General features: G+C 48.4%; 1 protein-coding gene across 8 annotated transcripts in view; it reads right to left on the bottom strand.

The window, feature by feature from the left end:
• Positions 1-1,791: 1,791 nt before the first annotated feature.
• Positions 1,792-20,591, bottom strand: part of EEF1AKMT1 (EEF1A lysine methyltransferase 1) — a 22,576-nt gene continuing 3,776 nt past the window's right edge. For 6 of the 8 annotated variants that reach the window (XM_063951638.1, XM_063951637.1, XM_063951630.1 and 3 more), the window contains exons 2-5: positions 17,141-17,311; positions 15,281-15,363; positions 14,491-14,771; positions 1,792-2,463 (exon numbers count right to left, since the gene is read on the bottom strand). In XM_063951638.1, coding sequence (XP_063807708.1) covers positions 2,327-2,463; positions 14,491-14,771; positions 15,281-15,363; positions 17,141-17,296 — 657 coding nt within the window. In that variant the 5' untranslated portion in view covers positions 17,297-17,311 and the 3' untranslated portion in view covers positions 1,792-2,326. Of the gene's footprint in view, positions 2,464-14,490; positions 14,772-15,280; positions 15,364-17,140; positions 17,312-18,107; positions 18,206-20,591 lie in introns of those variants that run through there. The other 2 variants (XM_063951631.1, XM_063951633.1) reach the window with 2 other exon arrangements.

Here is a 20,591-nt window from a genome sequence, read left to right as displayed (position 1 = left end):
AGGAAAAGGTTAAGCACAATTAACCCACAAAAATCCCTTCAGGGAGACACAGAGTTGTTTGGAGCAAGCCCCCACTGCGCCCTTACGGTTAATGCCAAGCTTAGCCGAGTCGCAGACTAAGTACCCTGATAGGGGACTTAGGGGGTCATTCCGAGTTGATCGTAGCTGTGCTAAATTTTGCACAGCTACGATCAACTTTCCTGACATGCGGGGGGACGCAGCGAGCGAACGGGTAGGAATTACCTCCTTAGTACACTAATAGTCGCTCCCCCCTGCTATGACCACCTGGTCCCGCTGAGGTAATCTGGAGTCACACTGGAGGAGCTGCGTGTACCTGTCAGTCAGCGTCTGTGTCCACTGCAGAGGGAAAATGGCGGTGCTGAATCCTCTCATAGTGAAGCCCCACCCCTTCAATGGCGTGCGGTCTTCCCGCTTTTTTTATACTGGCTGAGGAATTTGGTGCTTAAAATGGACAGAAACCGTTTTAAGGCTGTGTTGCCAGTATGGGTACCATGTACAGTGTAATGAGACACAGTAGTGTACTGTGTTGGGAGACGCATTCCGCACCGTTTAGAAGCCGTGCGTCTCCGTATCGCCATAATGGCCGGTGCCCTGCTAACCGGGACGCCGGCTCAGTACTCACCACTCTTCATTCTTCTAGCTCTGTTAGGGGTGGCGGTGTGCTGCGGGAATGTACGCTCGCCGTGGTGGGGCTTGCGAATAGTTCCCTCAGGAGCTCAGTGTCCTGTCAGCAGGGAACGGGACTATTAACCCTTCAAGAGGTTGGCCCGTCTTCCTCCCCTAAGTCCCATGAAGCAGGCAGGCTGGTGCCACCCAGCCCTGCCTGAAAATAACAAACATATAAAATAAATGCAGAAAACTCTTTAGGAGCTTCCATAAGCGTGACCGGCTCCTCCGGGCACATTTTCTAATCTGAGTCTGGTAGGAGGGGCATAGAGGAAGGAGCCAGCCCACATTATCAAATTCTTAAAGTGCCCATGGCTCCTAGTGGACCCATCTATACCCCATGGTACTAAATGGACTCCAGTATCCTCTAGGACAAAAGAGAAAAGGAGATTTATGGTAGACTTACCATTGTTAAATCTCTTACTGCAAGGTACACTGGATTGGCGTCCATCCTTACGCACTTAGCTTCTTTGGGTTTATATGGCATTAGCAGCTAGTCCCTTCTCCTGTCGTGAGAATGTGGTTCTACGTGACTAACATCTACCGTCTCTCTTACCTGCTACTGCATTGGACTGGTTAACAAAACGGAGCTCCAGTGGCTGGAGGCGGGGCTATAGAGGAGGCGGTGCGGTGCATCCTGGGAACAGTCAAAGCTTTAGCTCTACACCCCGATGTTATTCCCTGTGGAATCCAGTGTACCTCACAGAAAGAGATTTAACAATGGTAAGTCTACCATAAATCTCCTTATTTAATTGGCTAAGTCATTTTTTGTGAGAGCAACTACTCTGCAATGACAGCACCGATTTTGATGGTTCAGGTGTCATTCTATAGGTTGTGTGATGTAGATGTGCAATACGTCATATAATTTAGATAAGTAGGTTGTTGAAGAATAAGTTGTGAATTGTTCCCATAGAAAAAGCATTGCGTGCGGGGGCAGCGCGCTTTTTACCTTTGGGTTGTAAATTGCACGAAGCCCTTGCCAATCTTTTTTTTCTGCCCTAAATTCAGTTGATATAATGAAGTCTTTCTAAATACTGTATCCCAAAAGTTTACGCTTTCGTTATACAGTAAACTGTCGGAGATACAGTAAACTTTAGATGAGCGCATTGTAAAACACAATAATTTATTTTTTTTGTTAGATTTCAAGCAACACAGCTAATTAAATGTTGGCCTTAGTCTGGGCTTTGAGATATAACCTTTTGATTCCAGCCCAAATTGAAAATCAGGACATGGCCCACCACTGAGCCAAATGCAGGGCTGGGAATTAAACCAACAGATTTTCAGGTATTACAGCAGAAGGTGGGCTGAGGATGTCACCTGAGTAATGAGCAAAAGTACATAGGACTTTACTGATAAGAAACAGGTACAAATGAGGCAGGCATTTGGGTGTACGTCGAGCTGCATACATAAAACCCATCCAGATGTAAGCTTCAATCGAGGACTTATACGAATTCTGCAGATGCAAATTAGCCGTATATTTGCCTCAAAGTGCAGCACAGACGGAGCAAGTCCACGGCTTCATTGGCATTTATGGTGTCGGTTTCAGAAATCTTCATATGGTGAAAAAAAAGAATCAAGGTTTAAAATGTGTTATTGATGGCTGCTTGGGAGTCTGACCGTAAGGCCACAAGACGGATCCCTAGGACGTGGAATCCAGTCCTGTCTCATAGTTTGTATAACAGCGGAACTCATTTGCCAGAGATCGTGTATGCTTCGGGATGAATTGACACATCTTCAGGCCAAGTAACTGTGTCACCAAAGCGTCCATCACAGCCCCTGGAGCACAATATAAAACATACATTAGTTGGATGCCTGAACTTTGCTGATATAAAGGTGTATTTAACAGAAAACTTCCTGAATCAGTGTTACAGGCACCTTCCCAGAAATACTCTGCGCTACAGGTGATCTAGCACCTTCCACTAGCCACCACTCTCGCTCACATAATGAAACTGCCGTCACACACAGCCCTATCCTCACTGACTCAATCACACTGCTGTTCAGGTCACCAAGATGCGCCACCCCCATTTAAATATATTGTGTTGCAATGAACAGTCCCATGATCTAGAACTTGTTTTATCACTAGCGGATCCATAACAGGGGTCCCAACCAGGAGATAGTGCTTAGGTGCAACCACTAAAGCGTTAAGTAAGTGCAGCAAGTATGAGACATAGGGGGATCGCATGCCTTTGTATAATCCCCTAATTATAGTTACAGTATTTATTATGCAGGAGGCAAAATCAGTTTTTAAAGCTATAAAGTAAAAATAAGATTTTACTTACCGGTAAATCTATTTCTCGTAGTCCGTAGTGGATGCTGGGGACTCCGTAAGGACCATGGGGAATAGCGGGCTCCGCAGGAGACTGGGCACTCTGAGGAAAGATTTAGTACTATCTGGTGTGCACTGGCTCCTCCCTCTATGCCCCTCCTCCAGACCTCAGATAAGGAAACTGTGCCCGGAAGAGCAGACATTATAAGGAAAGGATTTTGGAATCTCGGGTAAGACTCATACCAGCCACACCAATCACACCGTATAACTAGTGATACACTTATCCAGTCAACAGTATGAACAACAACAGGGCATCAACAACGGATGCCAACATAACATAACCCATTATTAAGCAATAACTATGTACACGTATTGCAGAAAGTCCGCACTTGGGACGGGCGCCCAGCATCCACTACGGACTACGAGCAATAGATTTACCGGTAAGTAAAATCTTATTTTCTCTGACGTCCTAGTGGATGCTGGGGACTCCGTAAGGACCATGGTGATTATACCAAAGCTCCCAAACGGGCGGGAGTGTGCGGATGACTCTGCAGCACCGAATGGGCAAACTCAAGGTCCTCCTCAGCCAGGGTATCAAACTTGTAGAATTTTGCAAATGTGTTTGAACCCGACCAAGTAGCAGCTCGGCAAAGCTGTAATGCCGAGACCCCTCGGGCAGCCGCCCAAGAAGAGCCCACCTTCCTTGTGGAATGGGCTTTCACTGATTTTGGATGCGGCAATCCAGCCGCAGAATGAGCCTGCTGAATCGTGTTACAGATCCAGCGGGCAACGGTTTGCTTTGAAGCAGGAGTACCCAACTTGTTGGGGGCAGAAAGGATAAACAGCGAGTCAGTTTTCCGGACTCCAGCCGTTCGGGCTACATAAATCTTCAAAGCCCTGACTACATCTAGTAACCTGGAATCCTCCAAGTCACGAGTAGCCGCAGGCACTACAATAGGTTGGTTCAAATGAAAAGATGACACCACCTTTGGCAGAAATTGGGGACGAGTCCTCAATTCCGCCCTGTCCATATGAAAAACCAGATAGGGGCTTTTACATGACAAAGCCGCCAATTCTGACACACGCCTAGCCGAAGCTAATGCCAATAGCATGACCACCTTCCACGTGAGATACTTTAGCTCCACGGTCTTAAGTGGTTCAAACCAGTGGGATTTTAGGAAACCCAACACCACGTTGAGATCCCAAGGTGCCACCGGTGGCACAAAAGGAGGCTGAATATGCAGCACTCCCTTAACAAACGTCTGAACTTCAGGAAGAGACGCCAGTTCCTTTTGAAAGAAAATGGATAGGGCCGAAATCTGGACCTTTATGGATCCCAAATTCAAGCCCAAAGTCACTCCAGACTGTAGAAAGTGTAGAAATCTGCCCAGTTGGAATTCCTCTGTAGGGGCCTTCCTGCCTCACACCAAGCAACATATTTTCGCCATATGCGGTGATAATGCTTTGCTGTCACATCCTTCCTAGCCTTTATCAGCGTAGGAATAACTTTCTCCGGAATGCCTTTTTCCGCTAGGATCCGGCGTTCAACCGCCATGCCGTCAAACGCAGCCGCGGTAAGTCTTGGAACAGGCAGTGCCCCTGTTGCAACAGGTCCTGTCTGAGAGGCAGAGGCCATGGGTCCTCTGTGAGCATTTCTTGCAATTCCGGGTACCAAGGTCTTCTTGGCCAATCCGGAACAATGAGTATTGTTCTCACTCCTCTTCTTCTTACGATTCTCAGTACCTTGGGTATGAGAGGAAGAGGAGGGAACACATAGACCGACTGGAACACCCACGGTGTTACCAGGGCGTCCACAGCTATCGCCTGAGGGTGTCTTGACCTGGCGCAATACCGTTGCAGCTTTTTGTTGAGACGGGATGCCATCATGTCTACCTGTGGCAGTTCCCATCGATCTGTAATCTGAATGAAGACTTCTTGATGAAGTCCCCACTCTCCCGGGTGGAGGTCGTGCCTGCTGAGGAAGTCTGCTTCCCAGTTGTCCACTCCCGGAATGAACACTGCTGACAGTGCTTGTACGTGATTCTCCGCCCACCGAAGAATCCTGGTGGCTTCCGCCATCGCGACTCTGCTTCTTGTGCCGCCCTGGCGGTTTACATGAGCCACCGCGGTGATGTTGTCTGACTGAATCAGCACCGGTTGGTTGCGAAGCAGGGGCTCCGCTTGACTCAGGGCGTTGAATATGGCCCTTAGTTCTAGGATATTTATGTGCTGACAAGTTTCCTGACTTGACCACAACCCTTGGAAGTTTCTTCCCTGAGTGACTGCCCCCCACCCTCGGAGGCTCGCATCCGTGGTCACCAGGACCCAGTCCTGTACGCGAATCTGCGGCCCTCGAGAAGGTGAGCACTCTGTAGCCACCACAGAAGAGACACCCTGGCCCTGGGGGACAGGGTGATCAGCCGATGCATCTGAAGATACGATCCGGACCATTTGTCCAACAGATCCCATTGAAAGATCCTCGCATGGAACCTGCCGAAGGGAATGGCCTCGTATGATGCCACCATCTTTCCCAGGACTCGCGTGCAGTGATGCACCGACACCTGTTTTGGTTTTAAGAGGTCTCTGACTAGAGTCACAAGCTCTTGAGCCTTCTCCATCGGGAGAAACACCTTCTTCTGGTCTGTGTCCAGAATCATGCCCAGAAAGGGCAGACGCGTCGTAGGAATCAGCTGCGACTTTGGGGTATTCAGAATCCAGCCATGCTGTTGCAACACCTCCTGTGAGTGCGCTACGCTGATCTGCAACTGCTCCCTCGACCTCGCCTTTATGAGGAGATCGTCCAAGTATGGGATAACTGTGACTCCCTGCTTTCTCAGGATCACCATCATTTCTGCCATTACCTTGGTAAATATTCTCGGTGCCGTGGACAGACCAAACGGCAACGTCTGGAATTGGTAATGACAGTCCTGTACCACAAATCTGAGGTACTCCTGATGAGGCGGATAAATGGGGACATGCAAGTAAGCATCCTTGATGTCCAGAGACACCATAAAATCCCCCTCTTCCAGGCTTGCAATGACCGCTCTGAGCGATTCCATTTTGAACTTGAATCTTTTCAGATAAATGTTCAGGGACTTTAAATTTAATATAGGTCTGACCGAACCGTCCGGTTTCGGTACCACAAACATTGTGGAATAGTATCCCCTTCCCCTGTTGAGGAAGGGGAACCTTCACCACCACCTGCTGGAGAAATAGCTTGTGAATCGCCGCTACCACTACTTCCCTTTCTATGGGGAAAGCTGGCAGGGCAGATTTTAGGTAACGTTGAGGGGGCATCACCTCGAATTCCAGCTTGTATTCCTGAGACACAATTTGTATAGCCCAGGGATCCACCTGTGAGCGAACCCACTGGTGGCTGAAATGTCGGAGACGCGCCCCCACCTCTCCTGGCTCCACCCGTGGAGCCCCAGCGTCATGCGGTGGATTTAGTGGAAGCCGGGGAGGACTTCTGTTCCTGGGAACTAGCTGTAAGGTGCCGCTTTTTTCCTCTGCCCCTGCCTCTAGCAAGAAAGGAAGCACCTCTGACCTTCTTGCTTCTTTGTGCGCGAAAGGACTGCATTTGGTAATACAGTGCTTTCTTCGGTTGTGGGGGAATATATGGCAAAAAGTTTGACTTCCCAGCAGTAGCTGTGGAAACCAGGTCCGAGAGACCGTCCCCAAACAATTCCTCACCCTTGTAACTGTAACAAGAGAAGATTACCAAGGTAACACCTCCATGTGTTTTTTGGAGTCGGCATCACCTGTCCACTGCCGAGTCCACAGGACCCTTCTGGCAGAAATTGACATTGCATTAATTCTAGAGCCCAGTAGGCAAATGTCCCTCTGGGCATCCCTCATATATAGGACAGTGTCTTTTATATGCCCCAGGGTCAGCATAATAGTATCCCTGTCTAAGGTATCCATTTCCTCAGACAGATTATCTGTCCACGCTGCTACAGCACTACACATCCATGCCGACGCAATTGCCGGCCTCAGTAGAGTCCCTGAATGTGTATAAACAGATTTCAGGATACTTTCCTGCTTTCTATCTGCAGGATCCTTTAGGGTGGCCGTATCCTGTGACGGCAGGGCCACCTTCTTAGATATGCGTGTCAGAGCTTTATCTACCCTAGGGGAGGATTCCCAGCGCACCCTGTCCTCAGGCGGGAAAGGGTACGCCATAAGTAACCTTTTGGAAATCAGGACTTTCTTATCTGGGGAATCCCACGCTGTTTCACATAACTCATTTAACTCATGTGAAGGGGGAAAAGTCACCTCTTGCTTTTTCTCCCCATACATATAAACCCTCTTGTCAGGGACAGGGTTCACCTCTGATATGTGTAAAACAGCCTTCATCGCTATAATCATATAACGTATAGCTTTTGTCATTTTTGGTTGCAATTTTGCATCATCGTCGTCGACACTGGAGTCAGAATCCGTGTCGACATCTGTGTCAACCATTTTGGATAGTGGGCGCTTTTGAGACCCTGAGGGCCTCTGCGCTGTAGGATTAGGCATGGGTTGAGACCCTGACTGACCCGAGGTATCCAACCTTTTATGTAAGGTATCCATCCAATCAGGTGTCGGCACCGTCGGCGGCAACACGTCAGTCAACTGCACTTGCTCTGCCTCCACATAGCCCTCTTCGTCAAACATGTCGACACACGCGTACCGACACACCACACACACAGGGGAAGCTCTAAATGAGGACAGGACCCCCAAAAGGCCTTTTGGAGAGAGAGAGAGAGTTTGCCAGCACACACCCCAGCGCTATATAACCCAGGGATTACACAGTAACTTAGTGTTTACCCAGTAGCTGCTGTATAATGATTAATGCACCTAAATGTATGTGCCCCCCCTCTCTTTTTTACCCCTCTACCGTGATTCTGCAGGGGAGAGCCTGGGGAGCTTCCTCTCAGCGGAGCTGTGGCAGGAAAAATAAGAATTTACTCACCGGTAATTCTATTTCTCATAGTCCGTAGTGGATGCTGGGACTCCGTAAGGACCATGGGGAATAGCGGCTCCGCTGGAGACTGGGCACAACTATAAAGAAAGCTTTAGACTACTGGTGTGCACTGGCTCCTCCCACTATGACCCTCCTCCAGACTTCAGTTAGGATACTGTGCCCAGAAGAGCTGACACAAGAAGGAAGGATTTTGAATCCCGGGTAAGACTCATACCAGCCACACCAATCACACCGTATAACTCGTGATACAATACCCAGTTAACAGTATGATAACAACTGAGCCTCTCAACAGATGGCTCAACAATAACGCTTTAGTTAGGCAATAACTATATACAAGTATTGCAGACAATCCGCACTTGGGATGGGCGCCCAGCATCCACTACGGACTATGAGAAATAGAATTACCGGTGAGTAAATTCTTATTTTCTCTAACGTCCTAAGTGGATGCTGGGACTCCGTAAGGACCATGGGCATTATACCAAAGCTCCCAAACGGGCGGGAGAGTGCGGATGACTCTGCAGCACCGAATGGGCAAACTCTAGGTCCTCCTCAGCCAGGGTGTCAAACTTGTAGAATTTAGCAAACGTGTTTGACCCCGACCAAGTAGCTGCTTGGCAAAGTTGTAGAGCCGAGACCCCTCGGGCAGCCGCCCAAGAAGAGCCCACCTTCCTTGTGGAATGGGCTTTTACTGATTTAGGATGCGGCAGTCCAGCCGCAGAATGTGCAAGCTGAATCGTACTACAGATCCAGCGAGCAATAGTCTGCTTTGAAGCAGGTGCACCCAACTTGTTGGGCGCATACAGGATAAACAGCGAGTCAGTCTTTCTGACTCCCGCCGTCCTGGCAACATAAATTTTCAGGGCCCTGACTACGTCCACCAACTTGGAAGCCTCCAAGTCATTAGTAGCCGCAGGCACCACGATAGGTTGGTTCAGATGAAAGGCTGATACCACCTTAGGGAGAAATTGGGGACGAGTCCTTAATTCTGCCCTATCCATATGGAAAATCAGATAAGGGCTTTTACATGACAAAGCCGCCAATTCTGATACACGCCTGGCCGAAGCCAAGGCCAACAACATGACCACTTTCCACGTGAGATATTTTAATTCCACGGTTTTCAGTGGCTCAAACCAATGTGATTTTAGGAAATCCAACACCACGTTGAGATCCCAAGGTGCCACTGGAGGCACAAAAGGGGGCTGAATATGCAGCACTCCCTTAACAAAAGTTCGAACTTCAGGTAGAGAAGCCAGTTCTCTCTGGAAGAAAATCGATAGAACCGAAATCTGGACCTTAATGGAACCCAATTTTAGGCCCATAGTCACCCCTGACTGTAGGAAGTGCAGGAAACGGCCCAGCTGAAATTCCTCCGTTGGGGCCTTCCTGGCCTCACACCACGCAACATATTTTCGCCATATGCGGTGATAATGGTTTGCGGTTACTTCTTTCCTAGCTTTAATCAGCGTAGGAATGACTTCCTCCGGAATGCCCTTTTCCTTCAGGATCCGGTGTTCAACCGCCATGCCGTCAAACGCAGCCGCGGTAAGTCTTGGAACAGACAGGGCCCCTGCTGCAGCAGGTCCTGTCTGAGCGGCAGAGGCCATGGGTCCTCTGAGATCATTTCTTGAAGTTCCGGGTACCAAGCTCTTCTTGGCCAATCCTTAGTATAGTCCTTACTCCTCTTCTCCTTATTATCCTCAGTACCTTTGGTATGAGAGGAAGAGGAGGGAACACATAAACCGACCGGTACACCCACGGTGTCACTAGAGCGTCCACAGCTATCACCTGAGGGTCTCTCGACCTGGCACAATATCTTTCTAGCTTTTTGTTTAGGCGGGATGCCATCATGTCCACCTGTGGCCTTTCCCAACGGTTTACAATCATTTGGAAGACTTCTGGATGAAGTCCCCACTCTCCGGGGTGGAGGTCGTGCCTGCTGAGGAAGTCTGCTTCCCAGTTGTCCACTCCCGGAATGAACACTGCTGACAGTGCTAACACGTGATTTTCCGCCCATCGGAGAATCCTTGTGGCTTCTGCCATCGCCGTCCTGCTTCTCGTGCCGCCCTGCCGGTTTACATGGGCGACCGCCGTGATGTTGTCTGACTGGATCAGTACCGGCTGGTTTTGAAGCAGGGGTTTTGCCTGACTTAGGGCATTGTAAAATGGCCCTCAGTTCCAGAATATTTATGTGCAGGGAAGTCTCCTGACTTGACCATAGTCCTTGGAAGTTTCTTCCCTGTGTGACTGCCCCCCAGCCTCGAAGGCTGGCATCCGTGGTCACCAGGACCCAGTCCTGTATGCCGAATCTGCGGCCCTCTTGAAGATGAGCACTCTGCAGCCACCACAGCAGAGACACCCTGGTCCTTGGAGACAGGGTTATCAGCCGATGCATCTGAAGATGCGATCCGGACTACTTGTCCAATAGGTCCCACTGAAAGGTTCTTGCATGGAACCTGCCGAATGGAATTGCTTCGTAGGAAGCTACCATCTTTCCCAGGATCCGCGTGCAGTGATGCACCGACACCTGTTTTGGTTTTAGGAGGCCTCTGACTAGAGATGACAGCTCCTTGGCCTTCTCCTCCGGGAGAAACACTTTTTTCTGTTCTGTGTCCAGAACCATCCCCAGGAACAGTAGACGTGTCGTAGGGATCAGCTGTGACTTTGGAATATTTAGAACCCAGCCGTGCTGTTGTAGCACCTCCCGAGATAGTGCTACCCCGACCAACAACTGCTCCCTGGACCTCGCCTTTATCAGGAGATCGTCCAAGTACGGGATAATTAAAACTCCCTTCTTTCGAAGGAGTATCATCATTTCGGCCATTACCTTGGTAAAGACCCTCGGAGCCGTGGATAGACCGAACGGCAACGTCTGGAATTGGTAATGACAATCCTGTACCACAAATCTGAGGTACTCCTGATGAGGATGGTAAATGGGGACATGCAGGTAAGCATCCTTGATGTCCAGTGATACCATGTAATCCCCCTCGTCCAGGCTTGCAATAATCGCCCTGAGCGATTCCATCTTGAACTTGAATTTTTTTATATATGTGTTCAAGGATTTCAAATTCAAAATGGGTCTCACCGAACTGTCCGGTTTCGGTACCACAAACATTGTGGAATAGTAACCCCGTCCTTGTTGAAGTAGGAGCACCTTTACTATCACCTGTTGTGAATACAGCTTGTGAATTGCCTGTAACACTGCCTCCCTGCCTGAGGGAGTGGTTGGTAAGGCAGATTTGAGGAAACGGCGGGGGGGGGGGGGGAAGACGTCTCGAATTCCAGCTTGTACCCCTGAGATACTATTTGAAAGATCCAGGGATCCACCCGTGAGCGAGCCCACTGATTGCTGAAATATTTGAGACGGGCCCCCACCGTACCTGGCTCCGCCTGTGGAGCCCCAGCGTCATGCTGTGGACTTAGAGGAAGCGGGGGAGACTTTTGCTCCTGGGAACTGGCTGTATGCTGCAGCTTTTTCCCCCTACCTCTGCCTCTGGGCAGAAAGGACGCGCCCTTAACCTGCTTGCCCCTATTGGGCCGAAAGGACTGTACCTGATAATACGGTGCTTTCTTTGGCTGTGAGGGAACATGGGGTAAAAATGTAGACTTCCCAGCTGTTGCTGTGGAAACGAGGTCCGAGAGACCATCCCCGAACAACTCCTCACCCTTATAAGGCAGAATTTCCATGTGCCTTTTGGAATCTGCATCTCCTGTCCACTGCCGAGTCCATAACCCTCTCCTGGCAGAAATGGACATTGCACTAATTTTGGATGCCAGCCGGCAAATATCCCTCTGTGCATCCCTCATGTATAAAAGTGCGTCTTTAATATACTCTACGGTTAGCAATATTGTGTCCCTGTCTAGGGTATCAATATTTTCCGACAGGGAATCTGACCACGCAGCTGCAGCACTGCACATCCATGCTGACGCAATAGCTGGTCTCAGTATAACACCTGTGTGTGTATATATAGACTTCAGGATAGCCTCCTGCTTTCTATCAGCAGATTCCTTCAGGGCGGCCGTATCCGGAGACGGTAGTGCCACCTTCTTTGACAAGCGTGTGAGCGCTTTATCCACCCTAGGGGATGTTTCCCAGCGTGACCTATCCTCTGGCGGGAAAGGGTACGCCATTAGTAACCTCTTAGAAATTACCAGTTTCTTATCAGGAGAAGCCCACGCTTCTTCACACACGTCATTTAACTCCTCAGATGGAGGAAAAGCTACTGGTAGTTTTTTCTCTCCAAACATAATACCCTTTTTTGTGGTACCGGGGGTAACATCAGAAATGTGCAACACATTTTTCATTGCCTCAATCATGTAACGTGTGGCCCTATTGGAAGTTACATTAGTCTCATCGTCGTCGACACTGGAGTCAGTATCCGTGTCGACATCTGTGTCTGCCAACTGAGGTAGCGGGCGTTTTAGAGCCCCTGATGGCTTTTGAGACGCCTGGGCAGGCACAGGCTGAGAAGCCGGCTGTCCCATAGTAGGTATGTCGTCAAACCTTTTATGCAAGGAGTCGACACTGTCGCGTAATTCCTTCCACAGAACCATCCACTCAGGTGTCGACCCCGCAGGGGGTGACATCACATTTACAGGCATTTGCTCCGCCTCCACATAAGCCTCCTCATCAAACATGTCGACACAGCCGTACCGACACACCGCATACACACAGGGAATGCTCTGACAGAGGACAGGACCCCACAAAGCCCTTTGGGAAGACAGAGAGAGAGTATGCCAGCACACACCAGAGCGCTATATAATACAGGGACTAACTGAATTATATCCCCTTATAGCTGCTTATCTATATATATATATATATATATATATATATATATATATATATATATATATATATATATATACTGCGCCTAAATTTAGTGCCCCCCCTCTCTTTTTTACCCTTCTGTAGTTGTAGACTGCAGGGGAGAGCCAGGGAGCTTCCTTCCAGCGGAGCTGTGAGGGAAAAATAGCGCCAGTGTGCTGAGGGAGTTAGCCCCGCCCCTTTTTCGGCGGACCTCTCCCGCGTTTTTGAAACTCTGGCAGGGGTATTCATTTACACCTATATAGCCTCTGGGACTATATATGGTGTATATTTGCCAGCCAAGGTGTGTAATATTGCCCTCAGGGCGCCCCCAGCGCCCTGCACCCATCAGTGACCGGAGTGTGAGGTGTACATGAGGAGCAATGGCGCACAGCTGCAGTGCTGTGCGCTACCTTGGTGAAGACCGAAGTCTTCTGCCGCCGATTTTCCGGACATCTTCATGCTTCTGGCTCTGTAAGGGGGACGGCGGCGCGGCTCCGGGAACGAACATCAAGGTCGGGTCCTGCGGTCGATCCCTCTGGAGCTAATGGTGTCCAGTAGCCTAAGAAGCCCAAACTACCACCTGTTAGGTAGGTTCGCTTCTTCTCCCCTTAGTCCCTCGCTGCAGTGAGTCTGTTGCCAGCAGATCTCACTGTAAAATAAAAAACCTAAATATACTTTCTTTCTAGGAGCTCAGGAGAGCCCCTAGTGTGCATCCAGCTCAGCCGGGCACAAGAATCTAACTGAAGTCTGGAGGAGGGTCATAGTGGGAGGAGCCAGTGCACACCAGTAGTCTAAAGCTTTCTTTATAGTTGTGCCCAGTCTCCTGCGGAGCCGCTATTCCCCATGGTCCTTACGGAGTCCCAGCATCCACTTAGGACGTTAGAGAAATGGCGCTGGTGAGTGCTGAGGAAGAAGGCCCCGCCCCCTCAGCGGCGGGCTTCTGCCCCGCGATTTTTTGTAAAATAAATGGCGGGGGCTCATACATATAACAGTGTGCCACTGTTTATATGCAGCATTCGCCAGGAGGTAACAATTGCTGCCCAGGACGCCCCCCCTGCGCCCTGCACCCTACAGTGACCGGAGTGTGTGGGTTAGTGTGGGCGCAATGGCGCACAGCTGCAGTGCTGTGCGCTACCTCATGTGAAGACAGGAGTCTTCTGCCGCCGATTTCGATGTCTTCTCCGCTTCTGCCGGCTTCTATCTTCTGGCTCTGCGAGGGGGACGGCGGCGCGGCTCCGGGAACGGACGACAAGGTCAGGTCCTGTGTTCGATCCCTCTGGAGCTAATGGTGTCCAGTAGCCTAAGAAGCACAACCTATCCGCAGTTAGTAGGTTTGCTTCTCTCCCCTCAGTCCCTCGTAGCAGAGAGTCTGTTGCCAGCAGAAGCTCTCTGAAAATAAAAAACCTAACTAAAATACTTTCTTATTAGCAAGCTCAGGAGAGCTCACTAAAAGCACCCAGCTCTGTCCGGGCACATATTCTAACTAACTGAGGTCTGGAGGAGGGGCATAGAGGGAGGAGCCAGTGCAAACCAGATAGTACTAAATCTTTCTTTAGAGTGCCCAGTCTCCTGCGGAGCCCGTCTATTCCCCATGGTCCTTACGGAGTCCCCAGCATCCACTAGGACGTCAGAGAAAATACAGAATGCACTGTACTGTATATTATCTACTGAGATCTCTTCCATCACCTCTCTAACCCTAACTTTAGCAGAACCCCTTATGATTGAGGAGAATATACTAAGCAGCGCGGTCCTCTGTATTGTACCTACCCGTGCATAAGAGGATCTTCCCTTTGGTCAGGTAGCGAATGGTCTCTGCTGTTTTATGCAGGCACTCCTCAGACAGGTATGGGGGGTCGGCTAATACTATATCAAAGCTATGCTGCCGGAGCCTCTCTGGTAGGTCTAATGGTCTACTGTAATCGTAGAAGACAAAGTCATCACCATAGACTGAAAACCGCCTATCGTATTCCAGCAAACAAACGGAGGCGTCCTCTCCCGCCAGACCTTTCAGTTTCTGGTAGATGCTGGGAGCACTAACACAGGCTATCCTGCAGAGGGCACACAAGAGGCAATAGTCAGCAGCAGTCACAGGAGTTCTAGGGTAATGCTATGCTGAAAGGGACAGATTAAAGGGCATACAATACACATATTCTATACATATATATATCTATCTACACTGGGCATGGCTGCTAATTCAGGAACACACCACACTGATCTTCAAGGGGAAGCACTTGGAAGTGATATTTAGCCTGTTCCTACCCTCTCACGGCCACGTCTGGGGACAACATTGTGACTGAGGAGCTGCCAGTCATCAGGGAGCAAACAATGAATTGTGCATATAGGCTGGCAGTTCTCCTATCCCTGCTCTCAGCTTATCTCTATACAGGGCAAGGCGGAAGGGCCGAGAGCCATACTTATATACACTACTTCCATGATAAAGGGAAATAGAAAACATAAATGACAGTTCTACAAACTGTAGGGGTGGATACTATAATACATCCTTGTTAATAACATTTTAGATCACACCTTAAAAGAAGCTTTGTGTAATATGCCTTACCTCCCATTCTGCCCAGAAGCCTCCAGTGCTTCCTTAGCCAAGCACAACGCAGTCTCATCACTGTACCAAAACTGGCTTAATTGCTAATAAAAAAAACAAAACGCACACAAAAAATCTCATTAGTGTAGTGCAAGGGTGCCACCTAGAGGACTACATACAACACATGCCATGTATGTGACAAATATACATACACACACCCCAATAAATAGCCTTCTCTGACGGCTGTATATGCTCAATGAGGACAATCCCACATTGCTGCCTTACATATGGAACCTAAACATTATGCTAAAAGCAATAGTAATCCCGATTATACTAAACATGGGGTGGTTCATATTCAATACAGACAGGGATGGTATAGTCTGATTCACTGCCTACTGAATAAAGCCACCCAGATACACACAGATGTCTTCAATCCACCAACGTGGCCTATAGCCAACAAGACTGTATATAACTTTATACATAAAATTCCCCTTAAAATGTAAATTCGCTGTTTGTGTTTGAGGAACACTGTACAAAGTCCCTGAGCGCCTCCACTATTCCTACTAATGTCTGTGGATGTCCAACTTTCCTGCCTCCAACTCTGATGGCTGTTGAACTTCACATTACTTTGTCCCCCATGACTTAGGGTGTTGGCATAGGGCCCTATCTGACTTCCACATAAACAAAATGGTAACGGAGATCCTTAATTTAAAGGGGTTGACTACTTTTGGGCAAACCTGTTATTCTGACCTGTCCAAATACCCTCATCAAACCTCAATGCACTACTACTGAAGCACAGAAGACTGGCCTCAGCCCTCCTAGCTATAAATAACAGCAGGAGGGTGGGTAACAGGGAGTGTAACCTCATAATTACTACATGGTGGTAGCTCAAAGTGGTGAAGGGTTGGTCCAACAATGTATTTTTAACAGTACTCTGGGGTGTAGATGCTTTGTAGGCCAAGGCCAAAGGTCATTATTGCTGCATGTGTCTTATTTATTGTTTCTTCCCAACAAAGACAATTACAGCAATGTATATAGGGGGTAATTCCAAGTTGATCGCAGCAGGATATTTTTTAGCAGTTGGGCAAAACCATTTGCACTGCAGGGGGGGGGGGGGGGGGGGGGCAGATATAACATTTGCAGAGAGAGTTATACCGCATTCAGATCGCAAATGCCGGATCCTACCCGGTAAGACAAACGTGCACTTACCGGGTGGGATCCGGCATTTGCGCTCCTCTGCTGGCTTTCCGACCCGGCAATATACCGGGTCAGTTGCCATAGCAGCGGAGGGAGCAGCAGCAGCAGGGGCGGGGGTGGAGGCGGCGCCGGGAGATGAGCTCATCTCCTGCGCCGCCTCTGCCTATGCTGTGAATGGGAGCCGTGTCGCATCGGAACGGCTCCCATTCACACTGCGCCTGACCCGGTAATCAACCCGGTAAGAACCCTTCTTTTTTACCGGGTTGAATTACCGGGTCAGGCGACCCGCTAATTCACAATTGGACCTTTCACATCGCACACGGACCCGTTTCGACACGGCAATATGCCGTGTCGGTACCGGGTTTTCAGTGCGATGTGAAAGGGGTATTAGATTTGGGTGGGTTATTTTGTTTCTGTGCAGGGTAAATACTGGCTGCTATATTTTTACACTGTACTTTAGATTGCAGATTGAACTCACCACATCCAAATCTCTCTCTCTCTGCACATGTTATATCTGCCTCCCCTGCAGTGCACATGGTTTTGCCCAACTGCTAAAAAATTTCCTGCTGCGATCAACTTCGAATTACCCCCATAATACAGAGAAGTGGCAGGAAAAAACCTCCAGTATTAGAGAATACAATTTAGACGGGGCATCACTCTGTGCCCTGACCGGGAGTCTCTTACCCAATCTTCTTCAACAGCGCCGACCGCAAACTTGTCAAAGCCCTGTCCTGATTTTAGAGAATCTCGCTGTTGCTGCTCAGCGTAAAACTCCTGTAGGGCGGCTAAAGTATGAGCAGAGAGCCGAGAAACATCGTCATCATCATCAGTGCCGTCCATTACTCAGATGTACACCTAGAGGAGGGGAACTAGCATGTCAGGAATTCACATAAACATATGGTAACACCTAAACTAACACATACATGCACACACATACGTATGGCACAGCCGTATCGAAACCCATTTTCATATTTTGTAGATACTGTTCAAAAGTACTGCTAACAAAGATAAACAGCAAATACATATTAACTATGTACTAATATGCCGCCACTTTCCTGTATGAGAAGTAGCTTTGTATGGCTAACCATCTGGGGCTATAGAGTGCAGGAGAGATAAGCATACAGATAACTTGGGCCTGACTAAAGCTGGGTACACAGTATATGAAATTGGCCGGTCTTGTGATTCGCAACGGATCGCAGCGACCATCGTTTGGCGCGTACCCCCAAATCATCGTCTTGATGAACTGGGTGGTCGCATCTTTCCACCTGATGTGCTGCACCTTAGATGGGATGATGCTACGGACAATGCGGTGTTGTTACATTAAACATGCAACGATGTATTGCGTCATTGCGCAGCAGATTGTGTAGCGTGTACTGCATCGTTGCATCTACACATCACTGAGGTGTGTACTCCGCTTAAATGGAAATTAAAGTCTTGACAATTTCTAGGCAGTTATCACTGGGGATATTCCTAAGGGGTGAGCACATATTTTATGGTAATGATTACTTTGCTCCACTTCCCCAATCCAAACAGTTTTAATGGATTTAAACCAGCGCACACTACTCAATCTAGGACACAAAGCAATAGAAAGATTACAAAACCAAGAGAGGCATATCAGCTGTATAGAACTGCTCATTAATACGCAATGTACACAAGGTGAGAGTGGGAGACGGCTACTGCTTGTATATATCAGGAGGAGGCACCTGCCAAGGCCACAGTCTACATTCAGGGAAACAATCTTCAATGTGCCTGTATAAGTAAATAAGCAATAAAGATCAGTAGAAATAAGAACGTTCTAATGTCATACTACAATAATCATTATTAACAAAAGTTATTTGTATAGCGCACACATAACACAGAGACTATTTCAGTCATTCACTCCCTACCACACATAAGAGTTCAAAGACAGAGTTAATTATATTTCCACCGGCCAAGAGTAGGTACCAACCTGATATCTCTATCACTGTTGAAAACTCGACTATCTACCCTACCCCACAAGCTCGCTGCCTAGGTGTCATCCTTGACTCTGATCTGTCCTTTGTTCCCCACATTCAATCTGTCTCAAGATCATGTTACATGCATCTAAAAAACATATCCAAAATACGACCATACCTTACACAAGACACTGCTAAAACCCTAATCCATGCTCTCATTATCTCCCGAATTGATTATTGCAATAGTCTCCTAACTGGTCTTCCCAAAACGAGACTCTCACCACTACAATCCATTCTGAATGCAGCGGCAAGGCTCATCTTCCTCGCTAGACGTTCATCGTCTGCAGATCCACTCTGTCAGTCCCTCCATTGGTTACCTGTACTCTACCGCATTCAATATAAAATACTTTTACTCACACACAAGGCCATTAACCAAACTACACCAACGTACATCACTTCGCTTATCACAAAATATCTCCCAACCCGACCTCTTCGCTCTTCACAAGACCTGCGTCTCTCATCCACACTCATTACTCGCTCCCACTCACGACTGCAGGACTTTCATCGGGCTGCACCCACTCTGTGGAATGCCCTACCATGCACAATAAGACTCTCCTCTAGTCTCCAAACCTTCAAGCGTTCCCTCAAGACTCACCTCTTTAGGCAAGCGTATCAAATTCCTGAACCACCCACATAACTTTCATAAACCTTCCTATCAAATTACATCCACTCTGTACAGTCCACACATATCCTCACATGTCTTCTCATTCTATGCAAAAGATAGCACCTTTCCTTGTGTACATATGCCTATTTCCCTATAGATTGTAAGCTTGCGAGCAGGGCCTTCCTACCTCTATGACTGTTATCACCCAGTTTGTTATTGTTATTTCAAATTGTAAAGCGCAACGGAATTTGCTGCGCTATATAAGAAACTGTTAATAAATAAATAAATAAGAGGGTTATTTTTATTTTTTATCAGAAGCCAATTAAGTACACACGAGTCCCTGCACATCTCTGAGGGTCGCAAGGGGTGTATATCAGTTGGGTGCGGTGGGGTGAGGCAGAGCCTCTCCTGTCATACTAACGTTCACACCACAGTTTTGAGCATATAAGGTATATGAAAAATACAAAGAACATACTAGAAATATCTTCTTTGTATTATTCTAATCATTAGTATAGTCAAAACTCCGGAGAAAAAGTCTATGGCAGGTGAGGCAGCCTGTCTTTCCTGGACATGTAGTCTCTATACCGACGCTGGAATCCAGATCTCTGGCCAGCCCGACAGTCGGCGGCTTACGGTCATTAGGTCGACAAGACTTAGGTCGACCACTATTGGTCGACATGGTCATTGGGTCGACATGAACAAAATAGACACGGAAAAGGTCGACAGGAGGTTTTTTTTTTTTTTACTATTTTTGGTGTCATTTTCGTAAAGTGACGGAGAACTCCAATTAGTGCACCGCGTCCCCTCGCATGGTTCGCTACGTCAGCATACTTCGGGGCAAGGTGGCACAGGTTACCGTTCCCAATTGCAGGCCACGTGGAAAGTATGAAAAGTTCAAAAAATGAAGAAAAAAAAAGTGAAAAACTCATGTCGACTTTTTCCCATGTTGACCTAGTGCATGTCGACCAATAGTGGTCGACCTAATGAATGTCGACCTAATGACCCATACCCCAATCGGCATGCCGAGTAACAGGGACTATTCACACTCGTGGATGTCCACAACACGCATAGAGTGGGAATAGAACCTGTGCCGAGCGCAGTTAGCCCGCAAAGGGCTCCGTTGCGCTCGTCTACACCCCCCCCCCCCCCCCCCCCCACACCTTCCCCGTTGGGATCCCAGGGTCGGTTTGGTGACCTCTGGGATCCGAAACGCCGGTCTCTCGATACCCACCCTCTTTTCTGCACCTCTCTGATCAAAACTCACCAAATTTCCAGCAGTATATACTGCTGCACCTGTGTATAATGCCCACATGCACCCATTGGCTCATTTAATGTGTGTAAATCTGGCTCTGGTACTAGTCAGTGCCTCCTGAGACATTTACCTCACCAGACGTCCCTGGTGTATGCTCCCACGGCTGAGTCTCAATGCATAAGCACGCGGAATGTGACAGGTGACCGGAGAACACAGGAGACCCATGCAAACATGGGGAGAGAATACAAACCCTGCACAGATGAAACCTTGGTGGGATCCGAGCTC

This window comes from Pseudophryne corroboree, chromosome 2, assembly GCF_028390025.1.
Source record: "Pseudophryne corroboree isolate aPseCor3 chromosome 2, aPseCor3.hap2, whole genome shotgun sequence".
Taxonomy (NCBI): Eukaryota; Metazoa; Chordata; class Amphibia; order Anura; family Myobatrachidae; genus Pseudophryne; species Pseudophryne corroboree.
Note: the sequence above shows the minus strand (reverse complement) of the source record. Positions and strands in the feature narration are given on the sequence as shown.